The sequence below is a fragment of the Anopheles coustani genome, chromosome 2 (genome assembly GCF_943734705.1).
Source record: "Anopheles coustani chromosome 2, idAnoCousDA_361_x.2, whole genome shotgun sequence".
Classification (NCBI taxonomy): Eukaryota; Metazoa; Arthropoda; class Insecta; order Diptera; family Culicidae; genus Anopheles; species Anopheles coustani.
In genome coordinates this window covers 78,019,968-78,034,827 of record NC_071289.1, presented here as the reverse complement: position 1 = coordinate 78,034,827, position 14,860 = coordinate 78,019,968, and the positions used below count along the sequence as shown (strand labels likewise).

General features: G+C 45.3%; 1 protein-coding gene across 1 annotated transcript in view; it reads right to left on the bottom strand.

Moving 5' to 3' along the window:
- Positions 1-7,214: 7,214 nt before the first annotated feature.
- The window catches only part of LOC131263301 (HIV Tat-specific factor 1 homolog), a 51,856-nt gene continuing 44,210 nt past the window's right edge, over positions 7,215-14,860 (bottom strand). Inside the window, exons 3-5 of the mRNA XM_058265478.1 lie at positions 9,397-9,563; positions 7,791-8,114; positions 7,215-7,699 (exon numbers count right to left, since the gene is read on the bottom strand). Coding sequence (XP_058121461.1) covers positions 7,315-7,699; positions 7,791-8,114; positions 9,397-9,563 — 876 coding nt within the window. The 3' untranslated portion in view covers positions 7,215-7,314. The remainder of the gene's footprint in view (positions 7,700-7,790; positions 8,115-9,396; positions 9,564-14,860) is intronic.

Here is a 14,860-nt window from a genome sequence, read left to right as displayed (position 1 = left end):
TAACTAAACAACGGGCGTTGATGTGTGTTCGGTTCGGATGGGGCCATTTTAAGCTTTCGGCAGTGTTGTACTTTGAACACATGTGTGTTTTTCCTTTTTTTCCCTTACCTTTCTCGCTGATGCTCTCTTCGATTTGTTGTGCACGCGAAAAATCGTGCCAGCGTAATCGCGCCGAAGTCAGCAAGCGCAAGTGATCCCACCCCAAAAAGTGTACGCGATCGCATACTGCGCGAGCTATGGCCTTTTTCGCAACCATTGGCGTTTTATTTATGTTGTTGCGGCGTGTACGCTGTGTGCTGTGTTTTTTGATACTTGTGTTCTGGTTTTATTTGTTTTTCCTCTCCCGTTCCTTGTTTTTTTTGCGGCACCCAATTTGGCATTATCTGTTTCTTGGTTTCTTGTTTACTTTTATTGGTCACTTATTTGGTTTTCCTTTTGGCTTGACGATCACCACAACTAACAAAAACGAAAGAAGCCGACGATACATAATGAAACATCGGAAAACCTTTCCTCCGACCGGCGAGCGGATCCGTCCCGATGGCATTTGGATCGTGAGAAACCGCCAAATTCGCGAAAAGTGCGCAGGAAAAAAAACAAACAAAGAAAACATACAAAATAGTGCAGTTATGCGATGGGAAGGGAAGAGCAAAAGGTTCGCGAGTGAATTGCTTAATTTTGGAGGAAACACCGCGCAGCATGGGAAAAGTCAATGAACTTTCAACAGGGTGGGAAGTTGGCGAAGATGGAGCACTTGGATGGGAAACTGTACCTTCTATGTTCTATTGAGCTCTGTTGTTACAATCCGATACGAAAATACAATACAAGGACGAGTTCTTGGAAAGTCGGAAAACAGTTCGGTTCGTGCCAAGATCAATGAGCGAATGTTGGCGATTTTGTTGAGTTGGACGATGGTAAACATATTGTAGTGAGGCGTGTTTTCTTTACCATCATCGACAAAAATAGACAAACATGAATAATCAACGATCCCTTCTTTAAAATTATTTAAAAACGACTATGATGCACACTCCTAAATTAGTAAAATATAATCGCACTGAGGAAACTACTGCAATTAAAAACCGATTCAGTCGTAAATCTACGACAACAGACATTTGTTACAAACACGAACCACTACAACGGTCATGACCCACATCAGTGAGTCTCGACGCCAACTTTAAGGGATGATCTCAGCTGGTAAATTTCCATACTCCCGTCACCGAACGAATCGAGTTGGCTTTCGGTCAACCAGACGCCACCGGAGCGGGTTTCCGGTGGGTATGTAAATTTAGACCGGCCACTTGTCACCGGAATCCCGCCAGTAACCGAGTACCTTGCGCGCGAGCGGTTTATTACTCTGTTTTGCAACTTTTAGTACCGCAAATCGTGTTGCATTTTATGAACCACTTTGGCGGGCGCGCACTTCGACGGTCACCGGCGGTCGTTTTGGACCTAATCCCGGCGGTTCGCTGTTGGCACAACTTTTCACTCGATAAGTGTGTACTTTATTAATCGTTAGAGTATGACACGCCATTTAAGCTCGACCAACGATGACTAACTTTCGGCCTGTGTCTTGCATATGGAGAGGGAATTAAGATAAGGCCAATCATTATGGCGCGCGAGGTGATGAAGTAATCGGAACGCTTTAAATACCAATGACGCCATTAACCGAATGACGATGGTATTAATAAAAATTAAATCATACCCCTTATGACAAGGCAGTAGGAAGGTATTATCGAGCGACCTTACAGGGTTTTTATCTATAACCAATTTTTATTACATGGATGGAGATATTTAAATCAACAGCTTGAACTTCTTAATTGACTAGTAACGTCTTAAAGGTTTATACTTTTCCTCAAACTATTGTCGCCATCTTCACACATTTATTTTCCAACGTTTATACCGTTCGTGACCTTCCCGAATGAATAAGAATCGCATTTTAAGATCAACGGCTCGTTGTGGATAGATCAAGTCGTCATTGATCCGTCTAATAGCAGGCCTTGACGGCTTGAAGGACAAAAGGGCATCGTAGAAGGCGCCACCAGCATTCTAAAGTGTGCTTCTAGCTTCTTCGACTTAAATTATTTCGGCGACTTGGTGGCTACGAGGAACTGCTTTCGAGCTGGGAGTCTAAAAAATAAAAGCCAAGAGTTAAAAACGTACCAAGGGACATTCCTTACGCGCGCGATGCAACGCACAACCCGAAGAGCAGCTCACCGTCTTGAAATGTTTCCCGCCGGCTTGCGGGACGCCTTTTGCAAGCCGGATTTCAGATATCCCACACCAGCGAACCTGACACCCCTTTGGCGGGTTGCGGTGTTCTTTTCTCAGAAATAGAACGAACGCCAATCGACGATCGTTGTGGCCTGTGTTAAGGGGTGTGCACACGTCGTCTGCGCGTTCTTCGGGCGCGGCTAACGCGCAGACGAGGTGTGCGGATTAGCTTCGGCAAAATCCGAAAAAAACTACTGCAGCGAGAGTGAGCAGCAATATACTGCTTTCCTTTGCAACCGTACAGGAGGCAAGGTAAATTTGGAATATTTACGCATACTACCTTATAAGTAACGTACATCCCTAGGTGCGCATCTTTGGTTTTTTTTTAATTGTTTGACCATGAAGGAAATTTAATCATTTTGGTTGCTGTTTTCTCATGAAGAACTACAATGTCGGACACAAGTTGTACACCACATCCATTTCTCATTTTTGAGCCTCTGTATTTCCCATTGCACGGCTTATCGTGCATATTTCATTAAATTTCGTCAAAGCCGCTTAGCTAAAGGTAAAGGTAAAGGTCCTACACTCTAACCCGTAAAGCAGTCCTAGATCATGATATACAAACTGTGCCGACGGGTAGCTCAAATCGTAGGTCATATAGCTTGTTCCGGAGCTGTCTCACATATGCCATACCTTGAGTTCATCACTGAACAGCACATTTCGCTAATGGACTACACCTTAGTGAGCAAATTCAAGCCGAGCCTGGCAATGCTGCACGCTGAGCTTCGACTGTTGCTAGAAGGAAGCTGCTTGATCCGGTAACCTCTAACCGATGTTCTCAGTGACGGACAACTGCAGTTCTATTATGACTCGCGCAGCTGAGGAATATGGTTCCGTTCTATGATCAATGCTGTCTTCTGAGTATTATAAGCAACACTGCGTAGGGATTCAAGAAATACAAATTTTATGTCATGTAAATCTTTTGTCTATAACTGTTGCAGTCTCAAGAACAAACGTTTTGTAGCTAGGACATTTTAAAGAGCTAACGAAAATAGGCGCTCTTATAAACTCATAGCAGCAAATAATAGCCGCGGTGCTATAACACAACGGTTCCAACACATCACGTGCCAACTGCAAAGTCGCACTTCGAATTAAGACCCCTTGGGGTACGAAAGACCGACTACGGTATCTTTTTAACAAACTTTCTAAGAAAGGGACATACTAGGAGACCCGTAATTTAGCGACATATCATGAGAAACAATTATAATACTCTTTCCTTTCCTGCTCCTCCAACAGTAACAGAAAAAAACTGGCAGCAGCGGAAATGGGAACTCCGAAAACCCGAACATTTTCTTATCCTGTCGCTCTTCTGGTAGGCAATGAATAACACGAAGGTTGCCGAAACCGGCGCGAAAGGTTCCGAGCAATTTTTTTCACTACCACTGCTTTGATTTGTGTACGTACACGAAATGCCGAAATCGTTACTTCTCTCTTTATCCAATGGCAATTTTTGTTCTTCCATCTTCCTCCGATGTATGTTCGGCTCATGCAAAAAGAACGAAGTACTGAGAAAAATGCCGATGAAACAGTTTCGAGAGAGAAGAAAGAACAAAAATGATTATATGGAAAAGGGGGACGTAATGAGTTCGGTGTTTCGTGTACGTACACAAATCAAAGCAGTGGTAGTGAAACAAATTGTTCGGAACCTTTCGGGCCGGTTTCGGTAACCTTCGTCTTTTCCATTGGCTACCAGAAGAGCGACAGGATAAGAAAATGTTCGGGTTTTCTGAACTCTCACTTCCGCTGCAGGCAAGATTTTCTGTTACTGTTGGAGGACCCGGAAAGGAATGAGTATTACAATTGTTTCTTTTTTGGCGCTAAAGTTGCTGGTTGCTGGTGTAATCTGACGGTGTATGCAAACTTTTGAATGGCCTCTCGTACTCCCGTGGGTCTCAAGTTGCAAGTCTGCCCAATTTTGAACATGACCTTCAGAGGACTTTTTGTATGAGTACGAAACGGCTCACACCAAACTAGACTAACGCTAGAGCAAAATGCCTCAATTTTGTATCAGCCGCAAGGTCATACAGAACGATATAATTGGTAAAAATAGCGCTATCTTGCGATGTAGGATAACCAAAACAAACATTCGTAATAAACTTATAAATTCCGTTCATTAACGAGAAAACAATAGAACCAGGGAATAAAACACATTTATATTGATTTACAGTTACCGACCATACGATTCCTGTATCGGAAAACCTGTTTGATTGGTATTCTAATGAATACTTTTATCTGTGTATCTATATCAACTTCAAAATGTATTCATTTTTGTACCCACTATCATCTAAGTAATATACATGAAAAGCTGAGGCGATCCAACTTGTAGTTCCAGTAATGTAGGCCAGCCGTTTCGGGCTAATACAAAAAGTCCTCTGAAAGTGATATGAAAACAGGGCATTTGCGAAGATTGGTTGCATGAATGTCTGAAGGGCTCAACCTCTCGGTATTGTCCTCCAACCATAATGTCATGAGCCCAATTATTTTTATTTTACTGCAATGAACTCATGACAGTGCTTATGTTTTTCGATAACGCTTTCAAATGCCCTTTTCTTAAAATGTTTTTCATTGGTCTGTTGGCTCTACAAGAAATAACAGCTACCAAAATAATTAAAATTTCTCCATGGCTAAACCCAAAGCTGCGCATCTAGGGATGTAAGGCGTTTTTAAGATTGTGTGCGTAAACATCCTAAAATCCGGAGTGCAGCTCAGATTTTACGTTGCTTCCTGTACGGTTGCAAAGGAAAGCAGTATATTGCTGCTCACTCTCGCTGCAGGAGTTTTTTTCGGGGAGGAGTTTCGCTAACCCGCGCACTTCGTCTGCGCGTTCTTCGGACCCGAAGAACGCGCACACGTCGTCTGCACCCCCGGTTAGGTTTTAGGGCTAGCAGGAAGAAGAGAAGAAAACCACGGAGAAGGTTCCTTCGGTCGGTAGGGTTTGTTTTGTTCGCGAACCTAGCCATTGAACGCGCGCACGATGCAGTTTTATGCAAACGTTTGCCACAACGGGAACGCCAGCAAAGATAACCATCGTCGTGGTTGAGTGTTTGTTTTATTTTCATTTCCGCCGAAGCGTTTTGCACTATCGGAATGCAGACCGGCATTCGACACGTTGCAACAGGCGCTTAACGGTCGCATAGCAAGCCGCCGTGTACGGAATAGTTCTAGAACAAAGTGTGTGGCTAAACGAAAACATAAATAAAATTACAACAACCACTGGTTCACTCGTTGACAGTATAAAAATATGTAAATATGTAAGTTAAGTATATCAAAAAACCGACAGAACTGTAGAAGAAGTCACGATAAAAGCAACCCATCCGTCGGCCGCCCTTGACATGGGCCCGGTATGGATCATATTTATGCCCTGGCATGCACATTTTCTGCACACCAGACAGGTGCCGGCCGCCAAAAGCCGGTCGTTTCCTCTCCGGCGAACGTTAAGTTAACGTGACGTTGGGAACGTGTTGTATGCAGTTTGTCGAGGAAGGAAATTCTGCGCCTCCCGGCCCGTTCTACGTTGGCTGACCGCAGAAAAGACGCACGGGATGTTGCTTTGAGGCACCAGATTTATGCAGCTGAATAAACCCGACGGTCCCACCCGATGGGGTTTTGGCGAGTGGAATAGTTTTTTCCCCCCTCTTGGATGGAAAAGGACCCTCTTTGTTCACGAATTTCTATTCACTGTTGGAGAGCTGCCTGGCAGGAAGTTTCTGCCGGCAGGGTGGCGACGGTAATGTTGGTGAAAGTACGTTGGCCAAACGATGTTCACACTTGCGCCCGCAATGGAACGTACGAACGAACGAACGAACGAACCTCACTTTCTTTCACTCGAGCGACAAAGGAATGTATGCAAATAAATGAGTGCACTTTTTGTGTGCCGACCCGGAGTGCTGTCGGGAGCTCCAAGGGACCAACCCAAGACACGACGGCAGTGGGTTCGTGGTGCGTCATTCCCTTGCCGATGGTTGTACGGCATCGACTGACGCGATGCAATCTTTGACGCCGGTTTGAAGAGTCGGTAAAGTGTGTAAAGTGTGGATCCGTTGCAAGGGTTTCTTCCGACTCGTTTTCCCTTCTACTTGGGGAGAACGTTCGCAACTAGGGGTTGGTGGGGCGTTTTGTTTGTAAATTTTCCACTTCAATTAAACCATCCACACCTTCGGGGAATTTCCTGATCGTACCTCGCGGGAGCGACGGGAAACGCTGGAGAGTAGGAGACAAGACGTCAATGGATGCTTGTGGTTAATTTGGTTGACTGATGTACAATGTACCATAAGGACTTTTTGCTTCCTCCTTCCTTCCTTCGACACGTGACGAACAAGGCATTGAACTTGTTCGCACGGTGTTGGTGTTTGATAGGGGTACATTATTACTGGCTGTCGACATTTATTGGAACTAAAGTATGTGATTAATGTTAATAGGTAAAGATATCACAAATTCAAATTGGTTCAGAATTTCGTTTGGAACTAAAAGAGATACTTTGGAAAGGAACAGGAACATTAACAAATGTACTAAAGGAATTCAAAACTAGCGTGTTTTAAAGTAAATAACGAAATAATAATGAATAATGATCACTAATAGAGAGGTGAATAGAAACATCAAATACACATAAAAAAGGAATGGGAATAGGATATCGATATATAACAACATGAGCTGGATAATGATTTTTTACACACACACACACACACACACACACAAATGTTCACAGTATTACCAAACTTCTAAAGAAACCTTCATCAAATAACGGATAACGAAACTACCGACGGAAATAGGAGGTGATTGTAAAAAGAAAACATGACAACCAGTTTTGATACCAAATCAAAGCACAATGAAATAATGAAATGTTCAACCTAAAACCCTCCAATTCCTCAACGAACTATGGGAAATCATTTTTCGGAATGAAATTCTATATCTTTTCTCCACCGCAGGGTTTGTTTTTCTTGTTCCTCTCCGTCCCACGCAACACTTTTATTACTTTCCTTTTGGTGGAAAGGATAGACGTCGGTTTCCATTCTCTAAATCAATTACAATCAATCATCATATAGAGACCTATTCATCCTGATCGTCACCACCGTCCTGTTTACCATCATCACCATCGTCATCATCATCATCATCATCGCTTTCTTCGTTGTCATCGCCTTCCGTATCCTTCTCCTTCGATTCCACCGGTTCGTCGGCAACCGGAAGCGGTTGCTCATCCCGTTCGGATCTCATTTCCGGCGTGCTTTCACCACTCGATGGTACGTCTTCTTCCGCCTTCTTTCCCTCCCTTTCCGGACTCGCCTTTGCATCCTTCGTCGACGGTTGGCTTTCATTCGGCTTACCACTGTCACTTTCCTTATCCTGGTCCGCAGCATCGGGCGTCTCTCCCGTTTCGAGGAACTGCTCCCAGTTGCCTCGCCGTTGGTTCACATCGGCATCGGTTTCGGCGATTCTGGGGGACAAAAAAAATGAAGATATTCTTTAGGAAGCGTCCTTTAACTATTCGCCCAGGTCGGATTGAAGGCGTTGGCCAACACACTTACCGGTATTTCGTTCGCCCGTCCCAGATGGCGGCCGTCAGCTTCCGCTGGCCAAAGTAGCGCCCGTTCATGAGCTGCACCACCAGGTCCGCTTCCTCCGGGTCGCCCATCGTCACCTGGGCCACCCCTTCCGGGTGCCGGTCGTACAGCAGCACCCGCCGGACCGTCCCGCACTTGCCGCACTCCTCGCGCAGGTCGCTCTGGTACTCGAGCAGCAGATGAACTTCCCGATCGAACAGCGACGGCTCGAAGAGATTCTTGATGATGACGATCCGCTCGTGCTTCGAGCGCTCGCCGCGCATCTTTTCCGGCCGCCAGTCGAACAGTCTTGGGTGGAGCGGTTAAAAAGCCGATGAGTAAGAAGTGGACGGTTAAACACAAACACGCCAACTCATGACACGACACGGAGTCGGCGCCCTTTGGGAGCCGATCGATTGGGCCGTAAAATTCGTTCCCCCCCCACTTCACCAACCTTTGGTAATTGACTCCTGGGTAAAAACCCGTTTCATAACGCCACGTTATGCAAAATACAAGTTCAAGTGGCGCTCCGTGTCGGGCTCGGGAAAGGAAATCTCAACCCAACCCGGTCCGTTTCGCGAAAGCGCGTGGCATTAAACGCGAGTGGCCCGTAATCCGTTTTCACTTGCTAATCGACCAATTGAGGCGTGCCAAGAGTGCAAGCGAACCGTTTCGTCCGCGAGGATGATCGTTTTGCCTTGCGTGGTTCGTATCACCTCGCTCGAGTTGGTGTGCTCCCGGTGTAATGAGTCACACTTGAAACGTGCCAGCCGGATGATTGTCGGTTACACCTCGTTTTTCTCCTCGTAATCAGAAGAGGCCACCTTCCTTAGACGTTAGCGTTCGAAACCGCAACAAGGAAAAAAGGGCAAAATCGAGGAAAGATTTATGGCACAAGAGTGTTGCGTACCGAGACGATTCATCGGCGCCATCGGCCAGTACTTCAAAAAACCCAAACCCCCCCCCCCCCCCCCTGTTTTGGTGTAGTGTTCAAGCATGGGCCACAAAAGGAAAAACAATACAACACACATGTTCCGAAGCGCGGCTTGAAAAAGACGATCATAGAACTTTGACCTCGGATCCGGGTGGGGGGAAAATACTGTTTGTCCTAACGTGAATGTCGGTGAAAATTCAAACCGAGCTCGCGGCACGTACGGTGGGTCATAAAATTGCAAATTAACAAACAACAACATCCTTTTGCCCTCGGAGTTGTTTGTGACGTAATAAATCGTTTGCAGCAATTCAATGTACTTATTATTTGTTTTTATCTCCGAGCAACGGTTTTATCGACATGTCCGCGTCGGCAGGGACCAAGTAAAACCCATTTTCATCACGATACATAGATATATTTAGCGCACCCAGTTAGCGGTAAGTTGCTAAAAACAATCCGATGATCAGACATCAAAGAAGTAAGATTAAAAAAACCTCTTCTCAACGAGACACCAACGATGCCCAGTTGGTTCGGTATTAAAATCCAAGCACCACAAATTAATACATTTGCTGCGTCTATCTTTACATGATCAGGCCACTCAATTGGCAAGCTGTTAAATGACAAAGCAAATTATGCTAAACGGTGAATGATCACACTTACGATTCTTGCATCTTCTTGATGCGCTCCTTTTCCTTTTTGCGCATTTTCGGCTTCAGCGTCGGGTTGTACTCGCCCCGCATTTGGAACTCGGCACGCTGGACCTTAATCTTGTGGCCGCGCACATCGTAGTTGTCGAGGATTTTCAGCGCCAAGTCGACGGATTCGATCTGGAAAGGGATGAAAAGAGAACGTGATTGAAGTAAATGGAAATTAAATAACTACATTAAAAACTATACAACCGAATTCAATTTTCATTAAAGTACAAGTGGCGATAATGAGTTCTATTCCAGCTCCCGGACTTTGCCAACATCATCCTTCCACTGTTCTTTGGCTCAGAAATACTCCCACCAGCATGAGGCTCTTTTGGCAGTGTCAATAATTGGCGGTTACGGGTGCTACTTTCCACTGCAAATGGCGTTTAAGTGGAAACGGACAGCACACCGCAAGGGCAGGCACCATCATCAACAGCATCATCATCGTCGTCGTCGGTCGGGGCAATCTGTACAAACAGCGTCGATTGCGTATCGAGCGGCAGGCAACGCAGCGTATAAAAAGGCTAGGTGCTAAATGCAGTGCAAATATTGATACTTTCATTCCACGCCGGCCACGTGACACGCATGGCGACGCGTGCTGTACGTTCGGCCTCCTGGCTGCCTGCATTGGTGAGACGGTGCGTTTCGATGCGGGATGCGCGCCAAGTAGCTCAATTTGTCGTCGAGCGGTTTCCACTGCGCCCCGTCCGCCAGTCGAATGCCGTGAGCCCGGAGATTATGGTGCCCGGGAGGGTGATGAGCAGGGTGTGCGGAAATGAAATCAATTTGTTACACACGATTCACTTAACGCACGGGTAAATAACGAGGATCGTCTTCCCGTTTGCGACCGTTAAGTGCCCAAGTTGACGACCACGAACACGACGACGACGACGACGACGACTACCGACAACAGATCGATCAAGCTTGATGAACGAAAGACCAAAGCGACGAGTTTTGACACGGAAGTTTTACCGAGATGTAGGTTTTTGAGGTTGTCTATGTTTCTACCGGAAAGGGATTCATTAGAATATTCCATTTCCAACAAGAGCATCGAAGATAATAAATTCCTTATAGAACAAATAGATCTTATCAATTGCACGAGACACTTCAAAAGTATGAGCATTATTAAATTATTTGCCTAATGTCAAGCATTGAAATCTGTTACAGAATCTTAAACGAATCATTTTTAAATTTAAAACTACCATGGCCTACTTCGTTGCTTTCTACTTCGCCAGCATTTCATCTTCATTTCGTCTCCCACAGTGTGTTATGTTTATTAGAATCCAAAACGGAGCAAAAAGAAAAAAACGAAAAGTTGTGTGCAAACACACTCAGCCCGGACAAATTTGATTGACTTTAACAACACAAAACACACGTAAAATAACACTCTCTGCTGCTCTCGAACGCGTTCGTTCCCAGCCAGCTCAGCGCTGACAGCAAGCATGATTTTAATAGCAATTGGCATCGATTCAATTTTGACACATTTAAAAACGGCCGTTGGAGGCGGAGTAGCGAACGCCGAAAAACGTGAAGAACTTTCGTTAGGCACCAGCAAAAAAATAGCGAAATTTGAGTGCCCTCCCAGCGACAAATCAAAAGACCGACGACAAATCGAGCAACTCTGAGTCTGTGTTTGCAGAAAACCAAAATCGTGTATCATATTTCAAAACCACAAAACCACCAAACCTCAAAGGTTAAATTGTGCCCGAGCAAGAAGCCAAAATTCGTTCAACCGCAAACGAACCGGCTCTCGATTTGTCGTGCGACTGTTCGGTTCGTGTCGTTTGCGATAAACTTGATCCACTCTCGCAGCATCTACATCAAATGTGTGCCAAATGGACCCCGCTAGGTGCAGGGAAGAAAGGTAACAAGGGCACCCCGCGGGGTGAAAGTGCAAAGTGTTGATCGGTCCGCAAATCTTTCGTTGAAGTTTGAAGAAAAAAGGAAAACCAAACAATTCACCCATTCAATCTTTCACAAGCCGCGGGCGATGCTTTGTTCTTGGTGTTGCAAAAAGAAACCTCCTCCTCGAACACGAAGGACACATTTTTGGCACCATCTTCAAAGGGCCTCCCAACGTTGGGTTGGGTTTTTAACCTTCCGACCGACACCGATCCGTTTCCTTTTTTCTTTCCATTGTGCGCGTCAAGTGCAAGCGGGCCACGAAGAAAAGCAAACAGCCATCATCCGGCGTGAGGTCATAAGATCGATGGGAATTAAAATGTTCCGAATTTTTTTCCTCAGACCCTTTTTTTTGGACAACTGCCAACATAATAAAAGGAAGGTGGGTTAAGCAACACGAAGTGTTGGGCTTTTTTCTCGTGGACATGCAATGCGAAACGAATGTGCAATTAACAGCGCATTTGTTCTAATTCACCAAAAGAGTTAAGCGTCTGAGCCGGCGGACAAGTGTGGCCGTGTCTTGAGTGTCTCAAGTGTTCCCCTCGACGATCATCAACTTCTACGGTTCGGTTCGCCAAACGTACAAGCCACAATTGACAAGTGACACGACACGGGGCGAGTTTGATTACCGGACTTTTGCCCCGTGAACGCACAAGAAAACAGCCTCGGGCGGCTCTCTAGACGGTCGGTCGGACGGTCGGCGTCTCGGCCCAGCCAACCGTTACGGAATTGATCATATTTAAATGCTATAAATCCTTCAATTAATCAATGGCCGGGCACCGGCCCGGACCGGAGTCGTCCGCGGCTACCGTCCGCGCCGTTACGCATGTTTGCGAGCGGGACAAGATCAAATGTCAGTGAGAAGCATAATTTTACCCCAATCTAGTCCCTGCCACCTCCCCCTCCCGCCATCCCGTTCCCGAGCTCTCGAACCAGTTCAAGGTTCGCGTTCGGTGAGTGCGCGCGCTTTTGGAAGCGGCGGCTTTTCGGCGGCGCCGGTTCCCTTTCTTCGCGATGACTCTCGAAAACCGAGCGAAGAAACAAATTCGGGAGGGGAAATAAAAAGACAAGGGAGCGAAAGGCGCGAGGGGTCGGTTATTATTGATTTTCTTTTTTATCAGATCGCTATCGATCTGATCGAAGCAAAGATTCAGATGTGAGGGAATAGGAAAATGGATGCATTCGTTCGACCGGCGCACATTTTGACTGATCGTGTCAAATCAGACGAAACCCGTCGTTTGTTGGGCTTCGCGGCGGTAAGAAGTGGTGTCGTTGGCGCCCGACACGACAACAACGACGGTGAGAGGATGAGGAGTGGGCACCACAGAAGCTAGCTTTTGTGTGAACCGTGGTCCCGGTTTTTTGATGGTGTGTAATTGAGATCCGTGTTTGATGTTTATACCAAAAACTTATCTAGTTTTTATCGATATTTTATCGATATTTTATCGTTTATTTTTCGTAAAGAGTTTTGCGTAAGGAGATTGTTTCTTAAGATGGTTTTTTTTTCGTAGAGAGTTTTTTTTGTACACTAAAAACACGACCAATACTGAACCGTTGCTTCTGAATCCTTCCACACATTAATTTAAAAAAACTACAGATGTTGTTGAACATTTGCTTGCTAAACTTTACAATTGAAACTCAGTTTTACTAATGCAAATAAAGCAAGCATGTACAAATATGTCAAGGTATATCCACCAAGGCTGTGCAACACGGTTTATACAAAGCGGGGAAATCGATAAAAAACAACCATTTTAAATGTGCCGCTATTAAAATTATTAAATTAAAACATAATTCTCAAGTAAAGAATTAAAATCATAGCTCTTTTCTCAATGTTTTCCTTACCGAGCTAGTGTTCGATATTTTTGAAAAGTCGGTATTAGAAACTCCGATGAAAAAATAAAAGTCAAGTTATTGGCGTAATAAATTAAAGTAAAAACTACTTATTTCAATAACAGACACTGAACCGATTGAATAAAAAAATGTTTCCTGCTCTTTTTTCTTCCCTGTGGGATGGAGGAAATATTCACTGAACGGAATGCCACCCAGCAACGAAACAGTCGAGTGTCAAAGCTATGTTTAACGTTTTAACTGACCCATACGCTCATTAATGACTGGCTATTACGCTTTCATCATCTACCGAAGGCCCCACACAATCAAGCAATCATGCAAATTATGCAGTCTGCAGCACTTTTGCGACAAAAAAAAAACAGTGAATGAACAGAGCGTTGGAAAATAAAATGAAAAACAACAAAACCAGTCCGTGAAAATTATTGTAATCAACTGCAGCAGACTTGGATGACTGGGAGGGATGAATTATTCGGTGGTGCGTATGCCATTGGCCATCGTCCGTGGGTGGAGCGGTTCGTGACTCATACGAAATACATGCACCGTTGGTTACCCGCTTTCCCGATTTACCGCACCGATTTAACGTCGGATGTCGGATGGCCCCCCATCATCGCCAAAAAAGGACCAACGAAATGTTTGGTGGTGGACACTCGGGGACGGTATTGAAATTTTATTATCAACACTTGACCGTAATGGTTCCCGCTGTTCCCGTCCCGTTCGCCAACGGGTGATATTTCAATTGGCATATTTTATTGGGTAGCCCCGTTTCCGGTCCGGTAAGGGTATGAGGCTCATAAACTGGCATCGTCAAGCTGCGCGACACGTCAGACAGCGGGAAACGGTATAATTTTCAACCAAATCAATGGCGCCCACGACAAACTCTAACCGTTCGGCGAAAGGTATTTTAAATAAATAATTTATAGCATTTTTGCCACCGGTGCCGGTTGGTGTTTTTCCACCGCCGCGATCGTGGGTGATTTATTTGTTTTCCATTATCCCACCACCACCGGCGGAGCTCCACCCGGCCGGTCGGCGTGTCGGGGGGTGGAACGGTATTCCATCAAAAGTTAGATTAGTTGAGTAAATATTCATTCCCACAAAACTCCTTGTGCAGAGGAAGGCATTGTTTTTCTTTACACACCCACATGCATGAAAAAACACATACACACACAGACACACTAGCGACTAGATCGAGGAGGATTCCCTGCGATTTTCCATTGGAAAACACCATCATACGTATGGAACCGCGCCCGTTCTTGTTGGTTTTGATTTTCATTTCGCATACTTTTTCCGTTCTAATTTCGCTACTTCCGTGGCGGAGGGTGAGGCCGAGGGAAGGAGCCGGCAGATACACACTTCGTTCGTTGGCAAAAACGGAAAAAAAACTTTCCATTTCGGGAGTCACTAGCAGACGGCACGGAATTCGATGCTGGAGGAAATGGTTCGCTCGAAACGGCAACACATTATTTTCACCCCCGGGGGAGGGAGGGAGAGAGGATGGGGATGATGCTCGATGGACCAAGAATGAAAAAAGAATTGTCGAAAAATATGCCACAAACAAAACCACCACCACCGCGGGACGAAACGAACGCGGGAGAGATGGAAAGTATGTATGTTAGCCAAATATTGTTTCGGACAAAAGCAAAAACTCCCGCTTTTCCATCGAGTTCGGGTAGCAGCATCGT